The sequence below is a fragment of the Pogoniulus pusillus genome, chromosome 8 (genome assembly GCF_015220805.1).
Source record: "Pogoniulus pusillus isolate bPogPus1 chromosome 8, bPogPus1.pri, whole genome shotgun sequence".
Lineage (NCBI taxonomy): Eukaryota > Metazoa > Chordata > Aves > Piciformes > Lybiidae > Pogoniulus > Pogoniulus pusillus.
Window position 1 is genome coordinate 4,228,001 of NC_087271.1, and position 27,690 is coordinate 4,255,690.

Consider the following 27,690-nt stretch of genomic DNA (forward strand, 5'->3'; position numbering starts at 1 on the left):
ACCATGCCTCTTTCCCACCCTCCTGTCTTCACAGTCATAAATTACTGCCATTGATTCACGGTGTCTAGCTGGCAAACAGCGCTGCGTGAATCCTGGAATGATGCTCTGGAGCTGGTAGCTCAGGAGGGCCGGGAGATGCTGGGATGTCCTGGAAGGCAATCCTAGCCCTTCTTCCCACTAATCCCATTAGCTCGCCCTGGCCGCTGTGACCGGGCACTGGGGAGCCGGGCTGCGGGCTGGCCCTTGCTCTAAGCCATGCATACAATGAATGGGAGACTTCAAAGAGGCTAAATGTGATTTGCATTTCCAAGCTCTCACAGCCAAGGTCTTCAGGAGGGGATGAAAGTGTCTTTTGTTAAACTTAATGGCAGAGTTGATTAAAAAAGCTCTGATTTTTCCCTATTAAGGCATAGTCTGGTTCCACTGTTAGGCTTTTGGCATCTGGGGGAGGATGAATTCTGCCAGAAAAAAAGGCATACAAAGAAAGTGACCTGTCACCTACCCACCTGTCATCGTACTTAAGGGATATCCCAATATGTTTTTTCCTAATTTGAGAGCAAATTTTTGAGATCTAGTTGAAGATATCCCTGCTTATTGCAGGGTCCTTGAACTAGGTGACCTTTAAAGGTCTCTTCCAGCCCAACCCAGTCTGTGATTTTATGATACAGTAGCTGTCTCAGGTGGGTACCAGCACGAATAATAAAGAAATTGTCAACCAGTTTTCATTAGGCATCTCCCTTGGCAGAGCCAAGGTACCTGTCATTGCAAAAAATGGGTCCCAAATGTCTCCAACTGGACACTCAAAGCCAGAAAGTCAAAGGACTGGTTCACGGGGTTGGGTGGATGTTTCAGTGGTCACATATGCAAACCCCTCCTCAAAACAGCCATAAAACCATGAGTAGTGTGCCAGCACTTAGCCATTGATTACCTGCTCAAAATAAGCAGGGACTGTTCTGGTCTTCAGAGGTTTGGTAATTTCCTCTTTTGCTTTGTTTGAAGAAAATTGGCAAATAATTTCCCATCTGGATTTATGTATTAGATGTCTCCTATGCTGCATTAAACAAAGCACCTAATGAAAGAAACCTGCCTGCTTCGCTCCGCTCCTAGCCTGGGTTCTGTTTTAGCAGTAAAGTGTTACCATGCTCGGGGGAGATGGATGAAATGTTTCCTGTTTCGGGGGCAGCAGTGGTTTGATTTAGGGGTATTAGTGGGGTTCTTTTCAGGGGTATCAGCACTTTGACTCTGGAGAAGCAGTGGTTTGATTCAGGGGCAAGAGGGGTTTGATTTAGGGGTATCAGCAGGGTTTGATTAAGGGGTAGCAGTGGTTTGATTTAGGGATGTCAATGGGGTTTATTTCAGGTATATTAGTAGTTTGATTCAGTGGTATCAGTGGGGTTTATTTTAGGGGTATCAGTGGTTTGATTTAAGGGTATCAGGTTTATTTCAGGGGTATCAGTGGTTTGATTTAAGGGTATCAGTGAGGTTTATTTCAGGGGTATCAGTGGTTTGATTTAAGGGTATCAGCGAGGTTTATTTCAGGGGTATCAGTGGTTTGATTTAAAGGTATCAGTGGGGTTTATTTCAGGTATATTAGTGGTTTGATTTAAGGGTATCAGTGGGGTTTATTTCAGGTATATTAGTGGTTTGATTTAAGGGTATCAGTGGGGTTTATTTTAAGGGTCACAGTGGTTTGATTTAGGGATGTCAATGGGGTTTATTTCAGGGGTATCAGTGTTTGATTTAAGGGTATCAGTGAGGTTTATTTCAGGTGTATCAGTGGTTTGATTCAGTGGTATCAGTGAGGTTTATTTCAGGTATATTAGTGGTTTGATTCAGTGATATCAGTGGGGTTTATTTTAGGGGTATCAGTGGCTTTATTTAAGGGTATCAGCATGGTTTGTTTCAGGTATATTAGTGGTTTGATTTAAGGGTATCAATGGGATTTATTTCAGGTGTATCAGTGGTTTGATTTAAGGGTATCAGTGGGGTTTATTTCAGGTATATTAGTGGTTTGATTCAGTGGTATCAGTGGGGTTTATTTTAGGGGTATCAGTGGCTTTATTTAAGGATATCAACATGGTTTATTTCAGGGGTATTAGTGGTTTGATTTAAGGGTATCAATGGGATTTATTTCAGGGGTATCAGTGGTTTGATTTAAGGGTATCAGTGGGGTTTATTTCAGGGGTATCAGTGGTTTGATTTAAGGGTATCAGTGGGGTTTATTTTAAGGGTATCAGTGGTTTGATTTAGGGATGTCAATGGGGTTTATTTCAGGGGTATCAGTGGTTTGATTTAAGGGTATCAGTGGGGTTTATTTCAGGTATATTAGTGGTTTGATTCAGTGGTATCAGCGAGGTTTATTTCAGGGGTATCAGTGGTTTGATTTTCTATACACACTTTAAATCCTCTCCCTTCTAGCATAACTCTTTCTGCTATGTTTATCAATATTAAGTACAAACTTGATTCAAAAATAGAAAGCAGCACATCAGCTGCTTTAAATAAACAAGAATCTGTGTAGTTTGGTTTTTTTTTTTTCAAACAGCTTCTGTTTTCTCTTCTAATCAGGGCTGAGTATAGTCCTAAATTTAGCCTTTCCCTTCATACAAGGAAACCCACATTTTGTACCATGTTCATGTGTATTCTGACTGACCTGAAGTGCCACAAATTTATTGCTACCAGCCAGATGAAGTTTGTTTAATAAATAAATATTCAATGTATTGTTGAATATTGGTTTAATTAATAGTTAGAGTCTGGCTGAAAAGACTCTTAACTATTCAAGATGTTGCTGAATATTTAAACAGGAAAGATCCATGGTCTTGTTGAATATAAGCATATGATCCTTCTATCTGGTGAGACACCAAAAACTACCTGCAGAAAATGTGGGAATCCTCTTGGGGTTAAAATCACCCAGGGTACAAAGCCCATGGCTTGCCCCCTGCGCTACCTAAAGACCATATAATCCCTTATCACAGGCTCTTAATAGAGGGGCAGGCAGCCTGCGGGCTCCTGCGCTGCCTCAGCGTCACCCAGAACGAATCGCCCAGTGCGAACCCAGTGCAGCCAGCCTTTCAGATTGGCCTCCCGGTATACAAATGCCAGCTCCCTGGAGTGATGTTTTGTTGTCAAGTTGCATGTGAAACCTTTCACCCTTTTGTGTTTATGATTTGTTTCAGTGATGAGTACGAAGAGGATGGGTTTTGCCAGCCTTACCGGGGCATCGCCTGCGCGCGCTTTATTGGGAACCGGACGATTTACATGGAGTCCTTGCACATGCAGGGGGAAATTGAAAACCAGATTACAGGTGGGCAAAGAACACACTTACTTCTCCCCTACAAAGTTGTCTTTTCCCCAAAAGTTTTATAAGCTGCAACACTGTTTTCATTTGCTTTTCAACCTCTCTGGCTGTGATTTTCCCACCACAAAGCTCCTGCGTTGTTGGGTGTCAGTGGAGGAATTCATCTGAAGAGTGAGAATCTGAACAGCCTTCAGCTCCCCCAAAAGAACTAAACAATTATTTTCTAAGAAGGAGAAGCTGAGTATTTGCAGCTTCTGGGAGCTGTGTATTTACAGCATCTGGAAACCTCATAGCAAGGCTACTTTGTGCTGCTCTTACCCAAGTAGATTTTAAACGTAAAGGAGAACAGACTTGGTTGGATGTTACTTGGTTGAGATCATACCTGTTGCACTGAAGATGCTCCTGCTCACTTCAGGGGTGTTGGACTTTTAAGGTCACTTCCAACCCAAGCCACTCTGTGATTCTATGATTTAGGTGCTGGATAAATACTCCAGCAGGTAGTGGTTTTCCCTTAGATTTATCAAAGAAACCATTTTGAATGCTTGTGGGAGATGCTGTGCTGATGGAGATGCTGAATTGAAACTGAAGCCTTGGAGATACCGTGAAACTTATCTGGTTTTTATATCTATTAACCATGGTCAGGTCCTTCCCACAGCAAGCATCTTCCCTATACTCAGGTTTTCTCTTGCTGTCAGAATTTTTCTTCCCCTTAGGTTGTGTTTCCTTTGTCTCCAAACACTGTCAGCATTTCAAAAAAGGCTTTTTCACAGCTCACAGGAGCAAAAAAACCAAAAACATTTATATAGTCTTACACCATTTTCTTTGAAAAGTCATTTGGCACAGTGTGAATGCTTCTAAATAGGGACTGGTGCTGTCATCCTGCAGCCTGCAGGAGCTTTGGGTTTTACTGTTGGCCAAACGACATACAGATATTACATGGCTTTGCAAACCATTATAAATTATATTGGGGGGAGAAAAAAAGGAAAACATATAATTAGCTCTGAGGTTTTGGTAACATGCTTAACATTAATCCCGTGTTGAAAACCAGCTGCATTTTCTCTGTCAGCTCACTGTTGTTCATGATTTTTAAAGTATTTAGTGCTCTGTGTTTGTGGAAGGTTTGTTCAGCATCCGAACGTCTGAAAAGAATAGCTGCGGTGGGAAGTGAGGGTTCCGCTGGGAAGGCAGGAGCACAGGACTGCAATTCCCAGTGGCTTAGGGAAGATCCTTGTGTATGTTTTCCAGCTGCCTTCACCATGATTGGCACTTCCAGCCATTTGTCAGATAAATGCTCCCAGTTTGCCATCCCTTCGCTGTGCCATTACGCCTTCCCCTACTGCGACGAGACCTCCTCAGCTCCCAAGCCGCGAGACCTGTGCCGTGATGAATGTGAAATCCTGGAGAATGTCCTGTGTCAGACTGAGTATATTTTTGCAAGATCTAATCCCATGATTCTGATGAGATTAAAGCTGCCCAACTGCGAAGATCTTCCCCAGCCTGACAGCCCCGAAGCCGTCAATTGTATCCGGATTGGGATTCCGATGGCAGATCCCATAAATAAAAGTAAGTGAAAAACTGTGCAAAAAAGTACTGCTGGGAAAAGGGTGGCTGGAAAGGCTTCTGCAGCAGAGTTTGAGCTAGAGCTGAGCTTTGAAAGCTCTCAGATGCCATGTCCTCAAATTACCCCTTCCCACACTTCTCTGCTAGTCCAGAGCAGGTAGAAATTCATAAATGCTTCTCCATTCTTTGCACTGGCTGCTTCTGAGCTCACCCTAAATGCTGTCTATTGGTTTCAGAGTCATGTTATAAACTTAATTACACTGGTTCCTCCTTCTCATCTAGCAGTAGTTCTACTGAACCAGCAGAGATGTTTTTCAGGGCCACCATGGACATCCAGCAAAGAAGCTGCCCAATTGTACCAAAAATTATATTCACAGTAAACAAGAGTTAGATTCAACCTGCCCAGCAGTTGTCCACTGTACCATTTCCATACAAATCCAGATTATTCATGGTATGATCACAGAATCATGGAATGGTTTGATTTGAAGGAACCTGTGATGGTTGGGTGTTACCCACCCCCACACGCTTTGGAAGTCATCCAGACTAGACTCAGCAGCTCTGGAAATTGAATGAAGCTTTATATTTACAGCTTAGCACAATATACAAGCAGATAGTTACAATATACACAGTTATAGACAGAAATATACAAGTTAAAAAGTAATACAGAAACACAGCAGCCCTCCCAGAAACCTGAGTCCCCAGGAGGGCTCTCAACTGCCCTTCCACCTTTCTCTCTCCCCTCTCCCTTACCCCAGATCTTGCCTTATGCCCAAGGAAGATTGGGGGGTCAGCCAGGGAGCTTAGGAAGCAGGTGGATTAATCACAGAGGTGGCAGGTTAGGTTAGAGAGAGATGCAGCCCAAAGCACAGACAGAGAGCGACTGTCTTATCTATACTTACATTCTTATTCTTATACATCTCAGCAAGCCTATGAGTGAAGTAGATGTCATCATTGTTTCCCTTTCACAGCCTGTAATCTAATTCTTCTCACCAAAACGTTCTAGCTAGCTTCAAACTAGCACAGGACCTTTAAAGGTCAGCTAGTCCAACCCCCTGCAGTCAGCAGGGATGTCTACAACTAGAGCTGGTTGCTTAATGCCCCATCCGATGTGACCTGGAATGGTTCCAGGGATGGGGCATCTACCACCTCTTTGGGCAACTTGGACCAGTGTCTCACCACCCTCAATATAAGGCAAGCATTTAAATACTGAGGAACATGGGTAGCTTCAACCTTCTGAGCCTCCCAGTCCTCCCACAGCAGCCCTATGTGCTCCAGCAAGCCCATGCATGCAGTGTATCAAGCATTGGAATGGATTGCCCAGGGAGGTGGTGCAGTCACCATCCCTGGAGGTGTTCAAGAGAGGTGTGGACATGGCACTTTGGGACATGGTTTAATGGCCATGATGGTGTTGGATTGATGGTTGGAGGCAATGGTCTTAGAGGTACCTTCCAACCCAAATAATTCAATGGTTCTATGATAGGGATGCACATCAGGAGAAACATTCATAGGGCCTGGGTCCATGGCTGCTCCTGCCTAATGCAGCCTAATTTTAGGCATTGGCTGAGCTTGCTCTTTGATCAGGCTGGGCTGCAGCCTCCTCACAACCCTTCTACATCTGAATAGTCAAATATAAAACATGTCTCCCCCAAATTCTCCACCTTCATATGAAAATAATGGCTGTGATTCAGGTTCCCACTGTAGTTTTTACTCCTTTTGTGTATCTTATATTAAAAATGCTTGGCATAAGCTGTTTTCATTACAGAAGCATAAGCTTTAAATCCTCCCAGGAATGTGAATGCAAAGCAGGCCCTGCCTTACAGCCACAGCAAATTGGGACCCCATGCTCCCAAAGTGTGTTTCCCAGCCCCAGGCCAGCAGCAGCACACTGAGGCCAGGAGAATGCCGGCAGGTCCCCACCCCTGGGTGCTGCAGCTTTCTACCAACCATTGCTTTGGGTTATTATTGTGTTGGGTTTCTTTACAGATCACAAATGCTACAACAGCACAGGAGTAGATTACCGGGGCACAGTCAGCGTGACCAGGTCGGGGCGGCAGTGCCAGCCCTGGAACTCGCAGTACCCCCACATCCACACCTTCACCGCCATCAGGTACCCCGAGCTCAACGGGGGCCACTCCTACTGCCGCAACCCAGGGAACCAGAAGGATGCTCCGTGGTGCTTCACCTTGGATGAAAACTTCAAGTCTGAGCTTTGTGACGTCCCAGCATGTGGTAATTACTGACCTCTTTTATGTCATGTTGTGGAACAGGAAGGGGAACAGTTTGGTCACATCCCTGCGTCCAACCTGAAACAGGAGCTGTGCACAGAATGCCTTTTAGAAATGCCTGAAAGGAGAGCTGTAGGAAAGGCTGATGAGGCCTTGGAGCACTTATTGCCAATGCAGCTGGTGAAGTGGTGGCAGGAAATCATTCTTATAAGGAGTCACAGAAGCCCAGCATGGTAGGGGTTGGAAGGGACCTCTGGAGATCATCCAGTCCAAACGTCCTGCTAAAGCACAGTCACCCACATCAGCATGCCCAGGATCACAATGTCCAGGTGGGTTTGGAATCTCTCCAGAGAAGGAGACTCCACAACCTCTGGACAGCCTGGTCCAGCACTCGCAGAGTAAGGAAGTTTTTCCTTAAGTTCAAGTGAAACCTCTTGGGTTCTAGTTTGTACCCATTGCACCTTATCCTGTCACTGGCCACCACTGAGCCCAGCCCCATCCTCATGACCTGCACCATTTAGATATTTATACGCATTTCTAAGATCTCCCTTCAGTCTCTATTGCCTCTCAGGACTATTTGAGCCCTCACCAGAAGGTGGTGAAGGATCAGCAAGTTGCCAACCCAAGCATTCCACACTTCCCAAGTTGCCTTTATGATGAAGACAAGTCTTCAGCCCACGTTAAGTCAGATCAGGTCATGGAAGTTGCACTGTTAATGCTGACCCACAAAAGGGCTGTAAAATATTCTCCATTTTGCTTGGTTTATTAAGAGTAATTTTCATGAATGCAAACCCTGCTTAACAGAGCTCAGTCCTTCTCTAAATCTAGAGCTGGATCTTGCCAGCTCCTCTTAGCTGCATTTTAAGTTTGTGTTTGCAGAACAGCCCTGGCTGCATTTCTGGGTTTGCAAAATGAACAAAAATGGAGATTCAGCTCCCATTTAGTTCTTCTCTGAAACCCTGGGGGAAGTGGATGGAAGACCTGAACAAATGGTTCCTAATTGTTTTATCTGCATTTGAAAATAAAAGTATTGAAAACATGCCAAGAGATAAAGAAGGAAAACAAAGAAATCCATTTGCATGGACATGCCAGAAGTGCACCCAAAAATGTTCTGGAAAGCCGTGGTACAAAACTGCACCCAGCACTCTGTGCTGCCTACAAGTTGTCACAGTAACATTACCTTTCCCCTTGGAAAGGAGATACCTTTTGCTGTTCCTGTTGGATAGCCAGAACCAAATTAAATTATTTCTGGTTATGGTTATGAATATTCCTGCGGTGAGACATGTTCTGAGCTCGCTCCAAAGTCTTTTTCAATTAAGGGAAAGATGGGAATCAATGCCAAAATGGGATCTAAATTATGCTCTTGCTGCAGGAGTAGATCAGGGGAAAGGCAGACAGTCTGGGGCTGCATCATGTGCATCTCAAACCCTCTCTAGCATTCACAGACACCTTTTAGAGTCCTGTATCTCTTTTGTTATTATTTCAGTGCATTTAACTTCAGTTATTTTTTGTGCTAATTAGGCACAGTCATGAGCTGACTGCACAAGAGCAGCTCAGTCCATGTACTCTGTTCTGAGGATCTTTTCAGCCCTTCAGTGCAAAAATCTGGAGCTAAGTAGCAGTCAGCAGGACTCCCTTCAGCATGCTGTCGGCTCTTGGCTTTCCATCTCAGGAGCTTCTGGCACAGATGCCTTTGCTGGTCCCATAAGGAGATGTAGCTCAGCCCCAGGGGGTTTGGGGCAGCTCTGTTTGAACAAGGTCAGGAGTTTCTGCATGTCAGAGAATCATTTTGGTTGACAAAGACCTCCAAGATCATTGAGTCCAAATGTTAACCCAGCATGACCATAGTCATTAAACCATGTCCTGAAGTGCCACATCTACATATGGAACATCTCCATGGATGGTGGCTTGGCCCTCAAACCCTTCTAATGTTTGTCTTTTCTAAGCCTCATGCTCAAAAGACTGTTTTTCACATCTTCCTACATTCAGCTCCCACCACCTCCCTGGGCACCCTGTTCCAATGCTTGACCAATCTCTCTGTAAAGAAATTTTTCCTAATGTCCAACCTGAACCTTCCTCGATGCAACTTGAGGCCATTTCCTCTTGTCCTGTCATTCATTCTTTGGGAGAATCAGTCAACCTCCACCTGAAGGTGAGGGTGAGGAGGTTTTCCCTCAGCCTCCTTTACTCCAGACAAAACAGCCCCAGTTCCCTCAGCTATACCTCACCTGCCCTGTTCTCCAGATCCTTCACCAACTTTATGCTGCTTAGAGTGAGGACCCTAAAACTGAACCCAGTATTGGAGATGTCCACCCCAGTGCTGCTGCTGAGCTTTTTGTACCTGCTGTATAACCTTTCAACCATGTGCATTTTGTGTTTTGCACAATTTCTGGGTAGTTGGGTAATGAAGAGTTGATGGTTTGGGAGTGGTGGGGGAGGTTTGCTGTTTGCCCTCTCTCTAGATGGGCTCTGAGATCCCGGGCCTGGCTCAGTCTTTTGATCTGAAATAACTGAAAGCAGGATGCTTTTGGACGTGTTGCAAAAGTCTCTGCTTGGAAGGTTTTGCTAGATAATAAGTGAGATAGGCAGGCTGGCTGGCTGGCTGGCTGGCTTGCAGAATTCCTGACAAGGCTTTTAATTACCTCTCACCACTGCCTTAAATGGTACTCGCTGTCCTACTGGGTTATGTGGCATTATTATTCTAAATACAAATAGAGCTGTATCAGGTGAGTGGTAATTTAATTGTTAAATGCTAATCTGCATATTAAAACCCAAATCCCATGTGGGACTTGCATTCTGCTGCTTTTGCACTGGCTGAAAGAACCATTTCAGGCACGTTTTAATCAGTATTGTGCCTTCTGCGTCACCAGGACATGCCTAGATGGGAAATGGATTTAATTAGGGTGGCTCCCAAGAAACCTATTAACCTAATGAGGCTTCACAGCAGGGGCTCCTACTTAATAGGAATAATAATTCCCTTTGACTGGAATAGCTCAGGTGATGAACCAGTGCCCAGGTCTCCGTCTGCCTCGTGCTGCTGCTTTCTTATTCTTTCTTCAACTGTATCTTTCAGTTGTCTCCCAAGCTGCAATAGATTGGGTTCATAGAAGTTTGTCAAGCTGAATGTAGGAAGATGTGAAAAACAGAGTCATTTGAGCATGAGGCTTAGAAAAGACAAACATTAGAAGGGTTTGAGGGCCAAGACACTGATTGTGTGCCCATGCTAGAGAGCAGCAACTCGTGAAGGGAGCCCACAGTGGGTCAGCGCTGTACAGATGAATGTTCACTGAAGGCAAATTGAGGGCACACACCAAGCACCCTTCTGCTGAGCACAGGGAGGCTGTAGAGGGGATGGTGCTTTGGTCCTCTCTCATTTCCCCAAGGTCACAGAAACATTTGGGCTACCTCTCAGTTAAAAAAGCTCAACTTCATCTATAAAGAACAGTCAAAAAATGAGCCTGGTGGAGGGAACAGGACAGTGTGAGCCTGTAAGAGGAGAGGGGTTATGCAGAGTGACATCCAGAACCATTTGAACTTTGCCTCTGTCACAATTTGAGTCAAACCCAAGCTTCAGATCAAGTTCATGTTTAATTAAGTGCATAAAATACATCTGTGTGGGCTGCTAAGCACTTCTACAAATCCAGCCTGGAAAACACAGACAAACAAATTGAAGTGACCCTGTTGGAAAAAGAAAACATTCCTTGTTCTGCATGAATCTGCTAAGCCTGATGCTGCTGCAGATGCTCACCATCTCCCACAGAAACAACCAGGGTACAGCCACCCATCCTGCAGGTCAAGGTGATCCCCAAAGGTTCAGGGTTGCCCTATAGCTGGAGTGTTAATCCATGTGTAATCATACCCTGAACTTCATGAGTGCTGCTGGGACATGCCACAGCAAAGCAGGCTTCAGTGTCCCCATGCTCAGAGCAGCCCGGCTGGAAGGTTTGGCACTGTCAACACAAGTGGGTGCTCCGTGAACACAAGGACATGAGGTCTAGCCCGGAGCCTTTCTCCTTTCTCCTACTACCCCTTCCTCTGAGCAACATGCCCTGTAAAAGCAGAGCCAGGTGGAGGGGGGTGGGAGGCTGATGTCCCAGCTGCGCTTTGCTGGGTACTGATAGAAGAAAGCTTCCTGTTCCTAGCTGTGCAGGGAGCTGTGCAGGGAGCACAGATCGCAGCTGACATTCAGTAATCTGCCTTTCCAACCTCTTCTGGATCCTTTTTAATCCATGCCCTAGCTTTCTACTCAGCTGTAATTGCTCTGTTAATATGAAGGGAATAAAGCAGCGTTCAAGGTGGATTGCAGTAGCATTGCCAGGATGGTTTGTTTGTCCTAACACTTCTAGTTGACTCAAGGATGTATTTAACTCTGTGAGTTACTTAATTCACTGGTTTGTCTTGTTGTTATTGTTTGGGTTTTTTTCCACCAGATTATAAGGATTCCAAGGAAAAGAACAAAATGGAAATCCTGTATATCCTGGTGCCAAGTGTCACCATTCCCCTGGCCATAGCCTTGCTCTTCTTCTTCATCTGCATCTGTCGCAACAATCAGAAGTCATCCTCCCCTCCTGTTCAGAGACAGCCTAAACATGTGAGAGGACAGAATGTGGAGATGTCAATGCTCAATGCCTACAAACCAAAGGTAACTCTTTATGTCTGCTTCCACACTTGCTGTCTGCCAAGGCAGGGAGGGAAATGCCTTGATCAAATCAGTGCTGAAATGCTGAGCTGATTTCCCTTTTGTCATTTCTGCTGATGCTTTTAGCTGTGATTTTTGTTAAGGACTTCTAGAGTCACAAAACTGTTCTGCTTGGAAACAACCATCAAGTCCAACCACTCTCTAACTCTCCCAAGTCTGGTGCTAAACCATGTCCCTCAGCACCACATCTCTGTATCTTTGAAACACCTGCAGGGGTGGGTATTCAACCACCTCCCTGGGAAGCCTGTCACAATGGTTGAGAACCCTACATCACCCCAGCAGCAGCACAGCAAGTGTGCTGAACCTGTGGAGGTAATTCCTGTGTGTCCATGTATCTGGATAAATAGGAGCTGGAAGGGGGTTGGAATAAAGGAAGCATCTCTAAATTGCTTCATTTAAGTTAGAAAGTGGTGCAGACAAAGATGTGATTCAGCATTTCCTCAAGAGAGTTTTTCCTGGGTCTGCTGTAGCCATATGTCATCTTTCACTCAGCTGAAATGACTCTGGAAAGATTTGTTCCCTGTTTTTTCAGGCTTAACCCATTCTCTCAGTTGAAAAAAAGAGAAATTACCAAAACAGAGCCTTGACAATCTGCCTGCAGTCCTGGCCAGCACAGCTGATGCACAGCAGCTCTTGTCACTGGTTGTGTTTCCCTTCACTGTAGTCCCAGGTTCACAAAGCATTTTGTAAAATCACTTAAGGTTTAAGCATGATTAACCTCGAGCTCCTAGTTTATTGGCAGGGCAGCGATTTCCAAACCCGTGTGGATCACTCATTTCAGGACTGCAACTGCCTTCTGCCACCTACAGACAGAATAAAGCCCTGAGCGCTTGCCTTGGTTTTCACAGGGTGCCAGTTCCCTTTAACAGCCTGATGGAGGTTGTTGTTTTGAGGCATTTCAGAGTGAAAGTCAGTATTTGTGATCCAGCATGGGGGATAATGAGATCGAGAGCAGCCTTGCAGGAAAGAGCTCGGCTGTGCTGCTGGACAAGAAGCTGGACATGAGCCGGCAATGGGCACTTAATGCCCAGAAGGCCAATGGCATCCTGGGCTGCACTAAAAGAAGTGTGGCCAGCAGATAGAGAGAGGTGATTCTGTCCCTCTTCTCTGCTCTGGTGACATCTCACCTGGGGTACTATGTGCAGCTCTGGGAACACCAGCACAAGAGAGACATGGACCTGCTGAAGCAGCTCCAGAAGAGGGCTACAAAGATGACCAGAGGGCTGGAGCACCTTTCCTGTGAAGGCAGGCTGAGAGAACTGTGGCTGTCCAGCCTGGAGAGGAGAAGGCTCCAGGGAGACCTTATAGCTATCTTTCAATATTTGGAGGAGACCTACAGGAAGGCTGGGGAGGGATTGTTTAGAAGGGCCTGTGGTGATAGGACAAGGGGTAATGGATTGAAACTGGAGCAGGGGAGAATTAGGTTGGACATTAGGAGGAAATTCTTTACAATGAGGGGGTGAAATTCTGGAACAAGTTGGCCCTGTCCCTGGAGACATTCAAGATCAGACTTGATGTGGCCCTGGGAAGCCTGATCTAGTTGGAGGTGTCCCTGTTGACTGCAGGGGGTTTGACAAGGTGAATTTTGAGGGCTTCTTTCAACCCATAGAATCATAGAATGGTTTTGATTGAAAGTGACCTCAAAGATCATCTAGTTCCAACCCTTCACCATAGGCAGGGACACCTCCCACTAGAACAGGTCACTCAAGGTCTCATCCAAGCTGGCCTTGAAAGCCACAGTGTCCCTGAGTAACTTGTTCCAGTGTCTCACCACCCTCACTGTAAAGAATTTTTTCCTAATATCCAACCTAAATCTCCTCTGCTCTGGTTTCAAATCATTGCCCCAGTGCAATCTGTTTATCTGTGAGTGATTAGAATAGAAACTGTGTACACTGTAGGATCTGATACAGTCAGACATGCCTTTGAGTAAGCTGTTCATAGAATCACTGCATGAAAGGGACCTTCAAGATCATCTTAGTTCCATCTGTTTACTTCTATTGAGTTTCAGCAGCGTAAATTCTGACCTTCAGCTGTAGCTGGTTATTGAGGTGTTCTCTCAGCAGAGCATCAGGAAAGGTTACACTTAGGATCTGTGTTTACCATCTCTGAATAAACCCTTCAGTAGTTTTCTTCTTGAGTTCAGTAAAGCAGCAGGAGGATGCTGCTGGTGCTTGCTCTGAATTTCCAAGTTTATGGATTTAGTTTCTAGAGTTTTCTTATATATTTAGGGGTTTTATATATATCATTTTTCACAGAGTTTCTCTTCTGTGAGGCCAGACCCAGAGTTTGGGTCGTTCAGCATGAAGAAGAGGAGACTCCAGGGAGACCTTCTGGTGGCCTTTCAGTGCTTAAAGCAACCAATCAGAAAGCTGGGGACAGACTTCTGAGCAGGCCCTGTTGTGACAGGACAGTGGATGATAGTTTGAACTGTAAGAGAGCGATTTAGGTTGAAGAGAAGGAAGACATTTTTTACACTGGGGGTGGTGAAACCCTGGTCCAGGTTGCCCAGAGAGGTGATAGATGCTCCAGCCCTGGAACCATTGCAGGTCAGATTTTTTGAGGCTCTGAGAGGCTTTGGAACAAGCTGCCCAGGAAGGTGGTGGAGTCACCATCCCTGGAAGTGTTTAAAACACACATAGACATGGCACTTTGGGACATGGTTTAGTGGGCATGGTGGTGTTGGGTTGATGGTTGGACTTGATGATTATAGAATCACAGAAAGCACTGGGTTGGGAGGGACATTTCGAGGTCATCTAGCTCTACCCCCTTGCAGTAAGCAGGATCATCTTTAACTAGATGAGGTTTCCCAGAGCCCCATGAAACCTGACCTTGTATGTTTCCAGGAATAGGGCTTCTTGCACCTCCCTGGACAACCTGTTCCACCATCCTCATTGTAAAGAGCTTCCTTCTGACGTCCAATCTAAATCTTGGAGATCTTTTCCTCTCTGGTTCTATTCTCAGCATCACTTGAGTGAGGTCACAATTTCCACTTACTGTTGCCTTGTGCAGACAGTGCGGGAGAGCATCATGCCCAGAAATGTTTGCAAATATAAACCAGAGTTTTCTTTTAATGTCCAACGTCAAGTGCTGCAAAAAGCTTCCCATCCTATGGAGACTGTTTCTGTATCTTCCCCCTGGGCAGCCCAGCATTTCCTGTCTCCAGTGTTTTGATTGCTTTTCAAACAACATTTGAAAGGAAAGGAAGTCAAATCCTATTTTTAAATGCTGTGTCATAGAATTGTTTGGGTTAGAAAAGCCCTCTAAGATCATTGACTCCATCAACCCAACAGCACCATGGCCGTAAAACTGTGTCCCAAAGTCCACACATTTCTTGTACACACCGAGGGATGGTGACTCTGCCATCTCCTTGGGCAACCTGTTCCAATTCCTGCCCACTCTTTCCACTCTTGCTGTCAGCTTCGGACTGAAGCTGCGGCTGAGGCGGGTGCGTATTTGCTCGGACAAGCACAAGCATCCAAAGCCCATTTCGGTTTTAAGGGGCTTTAATTGCTTCCCCCAAAATCTAATAAACTTAAAGTTGGTCTTGTCATTCACCTAATGGAAGGAGCTGATAAAGAGATAGGGGTGGTGGGCTTCACTCTCGGGGCTCTTCCTTCGTCCTGGGTTTACTTTGGCGTGCTGCCTCATCTGTATTTTACACTTCTTTACGTCTCCTACGCCGCTGTATGACAAATACTTGTCAAACAAAAGCCCAGCAGATTTATAACCCCTTCATTTGAAATGAGCCCTTTCCTGCCAAAACTTTATGACTTCATTTTCTTTCATAGTTTTCCACTCTGTTGGTTCAAACGGAGGAACCCAGCCTCAGGTCAGACAGAGGTCATTTCACTTTCATTACTAAAATATAATTTACAATATGCCAGACCTAAACAAGTTTTAGCCTAAAGGATTTGTGTAATGTAAACCATCTGCTCCTTCAACAATATAGCTAATTTCCTGCCATCACCCTACAGTCTACTGCCTGCTTGCTTAAATGGCTTTATTATTGTTGTTGTTATTATTATTATTTTTAATGTGGTATTTGTCTAGGAGTCCTAAGTGGTCAATGCAATTAGAATTCATTTACTCCAAAGTAGCCTTTTTCAATGACTGCTTTTTAGTTGTCAGTTCTTTCCCTCTGTTGGCACTCCAAAGCTGTGTTATTTCAGGAATGCAGATGTGGATGTTTACACGCATTTACAAAAGATAGATCCCTTAGATCATTAGCCTGAAGTTACTACCTATGGCTACACTGAGGAGCTTAAATGAGGGGGGTGGTGTAGGTGTGACAATCTCATGTGGAAGTTAACCTTTGAAAATAATGCAACTTATTTATGGACTAAGAGTGAGTAACAGTTGGACTTCAGGATCTTAAAGGTCTCTTCCAGCCAAAATTATTCTGTGGTGAAGTCAGGAGGCTACAACTCCCTGAAAAGAGGTTGGAGTGAAGTGGATGTCAAGTTTCTTCTCCCATTTAGCAAGTGATAGGACAAGAGGAAATGGCCTCAAGTTGCACAAGGAGAGGTTTAGGTCGCAGAGTAGGAAAAATTCCTTTGCTGAAGGAGTGGTCAGGCATCAGAACAGGCTGGCCAGGGAGGTGGTGGAGTCATCATCCCTGGAGGTGCTCAAGAGGCATGTGGATATGGCACTCTGGGACATGGTTCGAGAGCCATGGTGGAGTTGCTTAACGATTAGATTCAATGATCTTAGACATCTCTTCCCACCCAAACTGTCCTACAATTCTGTGATTCTATGGTTTACATACACCCAAAATAGTAACAGAGCTTTGAAAAAGTTTACCTTCCTTCTTTGACCATTGTGTCATCTTTCCAGCTGACTCTGTGTAGCAGCTTTCCAGTACTTGAGGAGGATCTACAAGAAAGCACAGGAGGGACTTTTTACAAGGGTTTGTAGTGATAGGATGGGAGGTAATGGCTTCAAGCTGGAAAAGGGGAGAGGAGAGGCTGAGGGAGCTGGGGGTGTGCAGCCTGCAGAAGAGGAGGCTCAGGGCAAACCTCATTGCTGTCTACGACTACCTGAAGGAAGATAGTGGCCAGATGGGGGTTGGTCTCTTCTGCCAGGCAAGCAGCAACAGAACAAGGGGATACAGTCTCAAGTTGTGCCAGGGGAGGTCTAGGCTGGATGTTAGGAGGAAGTTGTTGCCAGAGAGAGTGATTGGCATTGGAATGGGCTGCCCAGGGAGGTGGTGGAATCTCTGTTACTGGAGGTGTTGAAGCAAAGCCTGGCTGAGGCACTTAGTGCCATGGTCTGGTTGATTGGATAGGGCTGGGTGATAGGTTGGACTGGATGATCTTGGACCTGTCTGATTATATAATTTAGACTGGAGATTAAGAGGAAATTCTTTACAGTGAGGGTGGTGAGACACTGGAACAAGTTCCCAAAGGAGGTTGTGGATGCCCCCTCCTTAGAAGTCTTCAAAGCCAGGTTGGATGGGGCCTTGAGCAAGCTGGTCAAGTGGAAGGTGTCCCTACCCATGTCAGGGGGATTGGAACTAGATGACCTTTAAGGTCCCTTCCAATCCAAACCATCCTATGATTCTGTGTTTCAGGACAGAACACTCAGTCAAGTGTGAGCAGAAATAGTCTCTACCATAGACTGAAGGGTTAATGGTGAAGTTGAGGAAGAGCTGGCTACAAGGGCGACATAGGGGTCTTTTATGAGTATTTTTTTCAGCTAAAATTTCAGGTCCTGGCCCAGAAAACACTTCAGCATGTCCTTATTTAAAGTATTTAATTGCCTCAATTCCTGAAATTAGTCAGATTCAATTTTGAGTCTCCAAATGCCCAAATACATAACCGCCTGTGCTGAAACGCCGGTGCTTCCTGCGCGTGTGCTTAGCTCTAACATTTACTTCTTGTGTCTGACTTTGTGCAGAATTACTTTCTACTTGCAAAAAGTAATTCTGAATTTTTATTTGGTTGGAGCTTAGTGCACAGGGATTAGGCAGCACTCAGCCCAGAGCTTTGCTGATGTTGGGATCCTGGCCTGGGTGTGCCTGGCCTGGGGCTGATGCCATTGCGCCAGTGTCTGCGTCTCCATGGGCTGAGCGGCATCGTTGCCAAGTGGGTCTGTGTTACAGGGATTGCTGGCTCAGTCTACTTGGCTTTCAGACATCACAGAATGACAAAGTGGTAGAGGCTGGAAGTGGCCTCTGGAGATCAACCAGTCTGATCCCCATGCTAGAGCAAGGGCACCCACAGCAGCTTGCCCAACATCGCAATGTCCAGGAGCGTTTGGAATCTCAGAGGAGGAGACTCCACAGCCTCTCTGGGCAGCATGCTTCAAGGCTCCAGCACCCTCACACCCAAGAAGTTTCTTCGTCTGTGAACCTCCTGGGTTCCAGTCTGTGCCTGTTGCCCCTTGTATGGCCCCAGAGGAGTCTGGCCCCATCCTCTTGTCCCCCACACCTTAGTTCTTGCTGAGCACTGAGAAGATCCCCTCTTAGGCTGCTTTTCCCCAGGCTCAACAGCTCTCAGCCTGGGTGAAAAGATCTTTTACTTAAAAGCCTGGTTTCGGTCCTGGTTTTCTTATGTTTCTGCTGTTGTGTCTTTACCAGAGCAAGGCTAAGGAGCTACCTCTGTCTGCTGTTCGTTTCATGGAAGAACTGGGTGAATGTGCCTTTGGCAAGATCTACAAGGGCCACCTCTACCTTCCGGGCATGGATCATGCTCAGCTTGTGGCTATCAAGACACTAAAAGACTTTAACAACCCCCAGCAGTGGGCAGAGTTCCAGCAAGAAGCATCCCTCATGGCTGAACTCCATCACCCTAACATCGTTTGCCTCTTAGGCGTTGTCACTCAGGAGCAGCCCATCTGCATGCTTTTTGAGTACATGAACCAAGGAGACCTCCATGAGTTCCTCATCATGAGGTCACCCCATTCAGATGTGGGATGCAGCAGTGATGAGGATGGGACTGTAAAATCCAGCCTGGACCACGGGGATTTCCTGCATATTGCCGTGCAGATCGCAGCAGGGATGGAGTACTTATCCAGCCATTTTTTTGTCCATAAGGACCTCGCCGCTCGTAACATTTTAATTGGAGAGCAGCTTCATGTGAAAATTTCAGACCTTGGGCTCTCAAGAGAAATCTACTCAGCTGATTACTACAGAATCCAGAACAAGTCCCTCTTGCCAATCCGCTGGATGCCGCCCGAGGCCATCATGTACGGCAAGTTCTCTTCCGATTCGGATATTTGGTCGTTTGGGGTTGTTCTGTGGGAAATATTCAGCTTTGGACTCCAACCCTATTACGGATTTAGTAACCAAGAGGTCATAGAGATGATCAGGAAAAGGCAGCTGCTGCCGTGCTCTGAAGACTGTCCTCCCAGAATGTACAGCCTGATGACAGAGTGCTGGCATGATCTGCCGTCCCGGAGGCCACGCTTTAAGGAAATCCACGCCAGGCTGCGCTCCTGGGAGGGTCTTTCAAGTCACACAAGTTCTACTACCCCCTCCGGTGGGAATGCCACCACTCAAACGACTTCCCTCAGCGCAAGCCCAGTGAGCAACCTCAGTAACCCCAGATACCCCAACTACATGTTTCCAGCACAAGGTATACCACAAGGCCAGATCGCCGGCTTCATCGGGCCTCCCATACCTCAGAACCAGCGGTACATCCCCATCAACGGGTACCCCATTCCGCCAGGATACGCCGCCTTCCCGGCTGCCCACTATCAACCTCAAGCTCCACCTCGAGTCATCCAGCACTGTCCTCCTCCAAAGAGTCGTTCTCCCAGCAGTGCCAGCGGGTCGACCAGCACAGGCCACGTCACAAGTTTGCCGTCTTCGGGCTCCAACCAGGAAGCAAATATTCCTTTGCTATCCCATATGGCAATTCCTAATCACCCGGCGGGAATTGGTATCACAGTGTTTGGAAACAAAACACAAAAACCATACAAAATTGACTCGAAGCAATCTTCCCTACTAGGGGACTCCAGCATCCATGGAGCCAACGACTCCATGATTTCCGCCGAGTTGTAAATAAGCAAGGGCCTTTGTAAATATAACTCTTTACAAGAGGGAACTAGGAAGGGGCAGGAAAGATTTCTATTCAGATATTTTATTAAACGATTCCTTCTGGCGGTTTAAGAGGCGCTGCAGCCAAGTATCTTCTGTGAAGTTTCACTGCTCACCAGCACGGGCAGACACAACCAGACAGAGATCAGTTGCGGTAGGAATACTCCTGCGTCATCAGTGGATGCCTTTGCTCAAGTGCCACCGACAAAGTCAAAAAGGGGAAGAGGAATTTTTGTTTTTTGAATTAAAACCTGTTACCATAGGCTTTTTTTTCACAGCTTTTTAGACCTCTGGTGTGGTTTATATCACGGGAACTTTTTGATACTGAAAGCATATTTTAATATTTGTCTCTGTTTTTTAGGAGATGCCAATGCTCGGAGGTCCGCTGGGTGTGCAATGTCGGTTCCAAGAGCTAGTTAAAGTATTTGTAAATGTTGCAGCCGAGGCTTACGTTTCAAATGTGTGATCTGAGAGCTGAATAATTTCCTTCAGGTAGGATTTGGGTCTTTTGTCAAGTTGGGAGGCTGAGTTCAGAGTCAGACCAAACAGGAAAAAAAGGAAAGTCGTTTAGGTGACAGAGCAATAATTTGAGTTCGCAACTTGCGGTCTGCAAGCATCATCTGCCCTTGGCTGCAGATGATGGCTGGGGTCCTAAGAAATTGCCTTAAAAAGGGAATGAAATTAAAGCATTTTAATTTCAGAACCTGGATCAACTCACTCAAAATTTCAGACAGTTCAAGCAGAAATCTTATATCCTTTTGTTGCTATGCAACGGTGTAATGGAAAGGCTCCAAACCACAATTTTATATATGACAATCAGGATTTCTTCTCTCTCTTTTCCTCCCTCCCCTCCCACCCCCCTCAGGAATATTTATTGTTTTAGACCAATGTGTAATTTCAATGACTATGACTCCAGGAACCCTGAGGGGAAAAAAAAAATGAAAGACAGGGAAACTCACATTCCATCAGGCAGCGAATCCATCGATGGCAGTTTTGTCTGTCACTGCTAATAATGTGAAGGGGTGCGAACTTTCACCTTAGGAAAGATGACCTTCGTGTCATTGCCAACAACAAGAAAAGTCATTCAGGTCTAAACACCCAAGATTAGTCATTTAAAACCACTTTAATGAGTCACTAAAGTGCTGTGTGCTTTCCAGTTTTCCACAGACTCTTGATTTTCTGTTGGTATTAAGTAGTGGGGTTTATTGTACCCAGAACAAGCCCAACCTTTCTTTTTTTTGCTCAGTTGACAATGGTGTATGATAGGACTCTTATCTCTTTTGCACAGAAGCCTGATAATGTTTTGTACAGCAGAAGTGAAAAATAACATCTCTGCCTTTTATATCTTGGTCTGTTTCTATTTTTAACCTGATGTAGATGTTCTTGAAATATATTATGGTGATACTCAGCCACTACCTTATCCAAATAGTTTTCTTTTGTCACTGCATGCGTTTAATCACTGTATTACTTGATGATTGACTTAGTAATTATGGGCATTTCAATTAGGCAAGCATGAAAATGTAACAACAAAGGCTATTTTATAATTAAGATATGTGCATTTTTTTGTATTTCACGTGCCAGAGATGATATTAAACACTGATTATTTTATGCTGCTGTTCATTAAAACATCGTTCTACCATAAACACGTCAGGGTTTCCTCCCTCTCGGTGTAACTTTTAACAGAGAGCTAAACTCTGCTGGCTCGGAGCCTGCTGAAGCCTTCCTGTGAATGGGACATGAGAGTTTGGCAACTGGTAGTTACAGAGAGTACTCAGGGGTACAATACAGAGGCTTAAATGAGTGTTTGGCTGTGCAAATATTTGCAAAGCACACAGGAGCAGCGGGATGGTGGAATTGCCCAGGGGGAATGGTCTGGTCCTTTGCTGTGCTCTCCTCGGTGCTATTGAGCTCCCTGCCAAGGGCCAGCAGTGCCCTTAGACTCAGAGAATCAGAGATTGATAGCGGTTGGAGCGCACCCCTGAAGATCACCCGGTCCAACTCTCCTGCCAAAGCAGGGTCACCTAGGACAGGTCACACAGGTAAGCATCCAGATGCAGCCTTTCTGTTCCCTTGCTCCAATTTGATGTCCTGTTGCATTGTGTGACCTGTTGACCTGTGGCATGTTGTACTGCTGCAGCATAGAATCATAGGATTGTTTGGGCTGGAAAAGACCTCTGAGATCATCGAGTCCAACCAGCAACCTAACACCACCACTGTGGCCATTAAACCATCTGGATCCATCAAGCTCCCTCTACATTGTGTTGGCATGAGACTACTCTTGCAGGTAAGAGCAATCAGTAATTATATAGTAAGGACTTGGGAGACTTCTGAGATACTTTATGGGCCTGTGTTGTCAGCTTCCATGTGGATTGAGTGTACATCTGGATCAGTAATGGATGTATGTTACATGCCAGCTAAAATTTAGATTTGAGTGAAGATTCAGGCAATAATTACGTTTTAGTGACTTCTGTGAAGATGCTGAGGGGCCTAAAGCATCTCTGTGAGGAGGAAAGGCTGATAGACCTGGGGCTGTCAAGCCTGGAGTATAGCAGCCTGAGCAGGGATCTGATCAATGCTCAGCAAGATCTAAAGGGTGGGGGCAAGAGGATAGGGACAGATTCTTGTCATTGGTGCCTAGCAACAGGACACTGGGCAGTGGACACAAACTGGAACCCAGGAGGTTCCATTTCAACAGGAGAACCTTCTTTATTGCCAGGGTGCTGGAGCCCTGGAGCAGACTGCCCAGAGAGGTTGAGGGATCTCCTTCTGTGGAGAGATTCCAAACCCAGCTGGCCATTGTGATGCTGGGCAGGCTGCTGTGGATGTCCCTGCTTTAGCAGAGCATTCGGACTGTGTGATCTCCAGAGGTCCCTTCCAACCCCTACCCTGCTGGGATCCTGTGAAGTGAGTGTGCTGTTATCTGCTGATTACCATCAGACTGGAAAATATCTCTCTCGCTAAGTTTTTTTCATGGGTTTGGGTTTTTTTAAGTTCCCAACAGTACAAAAACTGATTCAAGGGCATTCTAACCTTTCCATTGGCAGAACTGTATTTCCCTCACTGTTACTTGGAGAATAATTCATTACTATGCTTAAATGTCATCCTGCTTCTGTAGAGATAACTATCCTGGCTGCTGGGTTGGACTAGAGGATCTACAAAGGTCCCTTTCAGCCCCTGCTGATTCTGTATCTGTATCAGGTTATCAGAATCACAAGGACTGCTTTGGAGTAGAGGAGTTCTGCAGCAGTGGATGAGATGTTGTTCCTAAGCCACAGCTCTTGAGATCACCAAAATCTAGGGAACTGCTGCTTCTCACATGCACAGCTTTGCAGCTCTCTCTTGGCATCTTGGTCAACCGACCATTGAAAGTTGCCATTCTTGATACATCTTTTCTTCCCTTTGCATACTTTTTTGAGTGGGTGCATCAGGGCAAACAATTCTTTTGCATCTTAAGCAACAAGCTTAGTATTGAGAGCAGGAAGCCTTTTTTTTATCCTTTGTTTTTCCTGTGGGATTTCTTAGCCTGTACTCCAAAGGGCTTGAAATTTCATCAATGCCAGTTTAAAGACAATTTGCCACTTGATAATGATTTCAGAAACAAAAGGAACTATCAGCAGCCAAACAAATCTCTGGTCTTTGGGTTATGCTGTTATTGCAAAATCCTCAGTAGAGAAGGCATGGAGCCAATGAACAAGAAGAATCTGTCACCAGAGCTGACACACAGCTGAATATGGCTGAAAAAGATACTCACCATTGATGATATCAAAGTATTTGCTCAGCAGTGTCAAGCAAGATCCTTCATTGAGTGAACATGTGAAGAAAATTAAAGTATCTTCAGGACCTTCTCTTTTCCTCTACACAGACTGGAAAAGACAGCTCATGAGACATCCAGACAGACAATGTCTGCCAGTTGGGATGACAAGTGTCCCATCAGGTCAAATCTGAATGTATCTGAACACCATAAGCAGTTCAGTTCTGTAAAGCCATGCATGAGCCACACTGAGGTGAACAACCCTGTTGCTGCTACTGCACACAGGTAACTGCCCTGGGGCTGCTGTGCACCCAGGTAAGCTTATCTCTGGAGCTTTGTCCTTAGCTTTAATCACCCTGATAGGATCAGATAATCATTGGAATTGGATTTATCTCGTCATCTCTATGAGCATCTGCACCAAATCAGCTCATTCTGGGGCAAGAAAACCTGCCTGGAAAAGCTCAGTAAGAGTCTGAATATTGACCAAAATAAATGCATCAATGCATCAGCTGGAATTGCCTCTCAGATTGCCTCTTCCTCTCCTCTTACAGAAGTGGAATCATTAAGGTTGGAAAAGACCTGTGAGATCATCAAACCCAACTATCACCCCAACACCACCATGGCTGTTAAACTATGTCCCTGCATGCCATGTCTACATGGTTTTGGAACACTCCCAGAGTGTGACTCCACCACCTCCCTGGGCAGCCTGTTCCAGTCCTTGACCACAGTTTCAGTGAAGAAATTTTTGATTCATAGAATGGTTTGGCTTGGAAGGGACCTTAAAAATTCCCTACTTCCAATCCTGCTGCCATGACCAGGGGCACTTCCACAAGACCAGGTTGCTCAAGGTCCCATTTAACCTAGCTTTGAACACCTCTGGGGACAGCAGTGTCTGCAACAGCACTGGGCAAGCTGTTCCAGTGTCTCACCCACCCTCACTGTAATATCCAAACTAAACCTCCCCTGACACATCTTCAGGCCTCTCACCCTATTTCTTGTTTCCTGGGAAAAGAAACCAATCCCCACCTCACAACAACCTCCTTTCAGGGAGCTGTGTAGAGTGATGAGGTCTCCCCTGAGCCTCCTCCAGACTCAAGCCCAGCTCTCAGCCACTCCTGAAAGCAGTAACTGAATGCTTGATGGAGCAGCAATGGGAGCTGGAGGAGCAATGGGAGCCATGAAATATCCCCTCATACACTTTGCGGTTTTATGCTAAAGACCCAGGAGCACAGTGGAGGCTCACTCACAGCTCCATTTAGGGCTTTTCCATTATTTCAAAACTAGATCCTAAAGGTTCAAATATTTTTAGACTCAACAGCTGTAAGCCAGCTCTGAGCAATCCACCTGAAAACTCTTGCAGAGCCTCCTCCCACCCCTCTCTCCCTCTCACAGCTGGTGAAGTTTGTGAGCTGTGAGGCTGAAATCAACGTCTGGCTCCCAGTCGATCCATAGGGAACAAAAGCAAACACAGAGAGGCAGGAATTCCTCGGGGAGGTATTAGAAGGGGGAAAAATCAAATCACCTAGAAAACTATTAGATAATGTGGAAAATAAATGTTGCCAGAAATTAAGGAATTGCTCCTCAGGTGGGAATGCAGGCAGAGGGAAGAAAGCTATTTTTGTGGCAAGCAAAGGAAGAGGGAATTTTCCAGATTCCTAATGGCCTGAAATTCTGCCAGGGAAGGCTTAGGTTGGACATTAGGAAAAAATTCTCTGCTGAAAGATTGGTGAGGCATTGGAACAGGCTGACCAGGGAGGTGGTGGAGTCAGCATCCCTGAAGGCGTTCAAGAAGCGTGTGGACATGGCACTTTAGGGCATGATTTAATGGCTACAGTGGTATTGGGTGGATGGTGTGATTTGATTGTATGATTCTAATGCCAGATGTCAGAATCATCATCCCTCCTTCCTTCAAAGAGGAATGGATCGAGAAGCTCTGGAGGTTTGGAAAGCAATCTCTCAATAAACAGTGTTTAGTGAGCCTCCATTCTGGAGAATCTCATTCCCTCCAGGCTGGCTTAGATTTCTGTAAAAGAGAATAAATATTTGCTGATTTAAAGAGCAAGATGCAGAGTCTGAAGCAGAGATTTGTGTCCTTTCTTCCCACAGAGGAGTGATTAGAAAGAGTTCCTGCATTCCCTGGATTGAAAGCAGAAGGTGAAGCAGAGAACTACTTGTGCAGACACTTGGGCTGGAAGACTGGAGAAATAGCAGGGTGTGTTTATCCAGAGCATGAGAAATTGTCAAAATGAAATCTGTGCTTTGCTTGGCCTGAAGAAGGGCATCCAAGAAGGTTGCAGGCTGGGAAACACTCGATGACATTCTCCTCTTGTTCCAATGCTCTTCTGTAACCTACGTTCACCACCTAACTCAAAACACTCCTGACAGTAAGGCAGAGAGTGCACAAACTAGTCAAGTACAAACACCTGGTGGTGTTCCCCAGGGATCCAATTCCATGAAATGTGCACCTTCAGCCTCCACTGGCTCTACTTCTGCACGTATCAGAAGGGATTTGGCTTGTTGGCAGGATTCACTCTTCTCAGTATCTCTTGAGCGTTGTCTGTGCCAGTCATTTGAGCCCTGTTTTCTTCTGGTTCATGCCGCTAAGCCTAGCCTGGTCAGCCACATTAGGGGAAAAACAAGGCAACTGGGCTCCTGCCTGGGTTGTGCTGATCAGTATCTAAAGGGCAGGTGTCAAGAGACTGGGGCCAAAGTCTTTTCAGTGGTGCCCAATGACTGGATAAGGGTCAATGGACACAAAGCAGAACCCAGGAGGTTCCATCCGAATGAGAGGAGAAACTTCTTTATTTCTGAGCAGGCTATCCAAAGAGGTGGTGGACTCTCCTTCTCTGGAGGCATTCCAAACTCACCTGGACATTGTGATCCTGGGCAGCCTGCTGTGAATGACCCTGCTTCACCAGGGGTTTGGACCAGATGATCTTCAGAGGTCCCTTCCAACTCCCAGTAGTCTGACTCTGTGAAGGTGACAGAGGGCAATGTCTTTTGGAAAGGAAGCAGGAAGCACTAGCTGTGTTCTGTAAGAGCACCTCCTCTGTGTCCATAAGATCTGCCTACTGATTCCTAACCCCCCTCTTCAGATACCATGACGTCTTCATGGTTTGCATCCTCCCACCTTTGTCCCAGAGCCAGCACATTTCTTCCAGTGAAAAGACAGTAGCCAAACACTTCTCAGCTGTTAGCTTTGCAGAGTGTGGCTAAACTGAGGAGGTGTGAGGGTGCTGGGACTGATCTTCCAGCATGCAGTCACCCAAACCACATCCTCAAGGTCCATGAGAAATCAATGCAGCATTCTTCTGACTGCCTCTTCAACAGTGATGTGATTCTTGTGGCCTCAAGTCTGCTTTCTCCATGGGCCTGGAAATTTCCCTTAAAGATGTGATGTCCATGGAATCTGAGAAGCAATTTTTATCTTGCTGTGGGCTATCTTTTATAGGAGGAGAGAATATTGCCCCCGAGTCAGTCACTCTCTATCCCATCATATTTCTTCCTGTTTGATCTTGCTGAGATTAAAGTTCAGTATATTTCAGGACAGTTATATTGCTGAGGTAATATAAAGTTATTAAAACCAGAGAGAGAGACAATATTGTGACTATACATCAAAAGCTCTTGAAGACAAAGGAGGGAAAATTGACTTGAAACTGGAATTATTAGAAGCATCTGTGGTGTCCTTTATTTTCCATTTAACAGTGCAACACATTTGGGAATGGTGTCTGCTTGGAGCTCTCAATGTGGTGCTGCCTCAATTTGTACCCTGAACCCTGGGGTTGATGTGCTCCTGTGGAGGGGAACAGCAGCTCCTGGTTAATGAGTTTTGACCTTGAGACATGAAGGAACATTTTCCAATGCTGCAACCTACAGAAGAAGAAGTTGGGTTATTTTTTTTTGCTCATCTGAGGAATTTAAAACAAAGCAGAGCTATCTGTTAGAGTTGTAAATCTTCTGGAGTTTTATAAGACAAGTGGTGCTTGGAGTAGTACAGTGTCCATGTATTTGTTTCTCTGTGTGGATACGTGTTCCACACACAACCAAGTTTCTTCTGTAGGTATCTCCATAGTTCAAAATTAAATCCAATAACGTTGGAGCAAGCACGAGTGAGATGCTTTG

The 27,690-nt window shown here is 45.6% G+C and overlaps 1 protein-coding gene across 1 annotated transcript in view; it reads left to right on the forward strand.

The window, feature by feature from the left end:
* Nucleotides 1-21,460, forward strand: part of ROR1 (receptor tyrosine kinase like orphan receptor 1) — a 238,830-nt gene extending 217,370 nt beyond the window's left edge. The window contains exons 5-9 of the mRNA XM_064147040.1: nt 3,174-3,301; nt 4,541-4,858; nt 6,839-7,084; nt 11,511-11,722; nt 18,357-21,460. Of these exons, the coding sequence (XP_064003110.1) occupies nt 3,174-3,301; nt 4,541-4,858; nt 6,839-7,084; nt 11,511-11,722; nt 18,357-19,781 (2,329 nt within the window). The 3' untranslated portion in view covers nt 19,782-21,460. The remainder of the gene's footprint in view (nt 1-3,173; nt 3,302-4,540; nt 4,859-6,838; nt 7,085-11,510; nt 11,723-18,356) is intronic.
* Nucleotides 21,461-27,690: the final 6,230 nt, after the last annotated feature.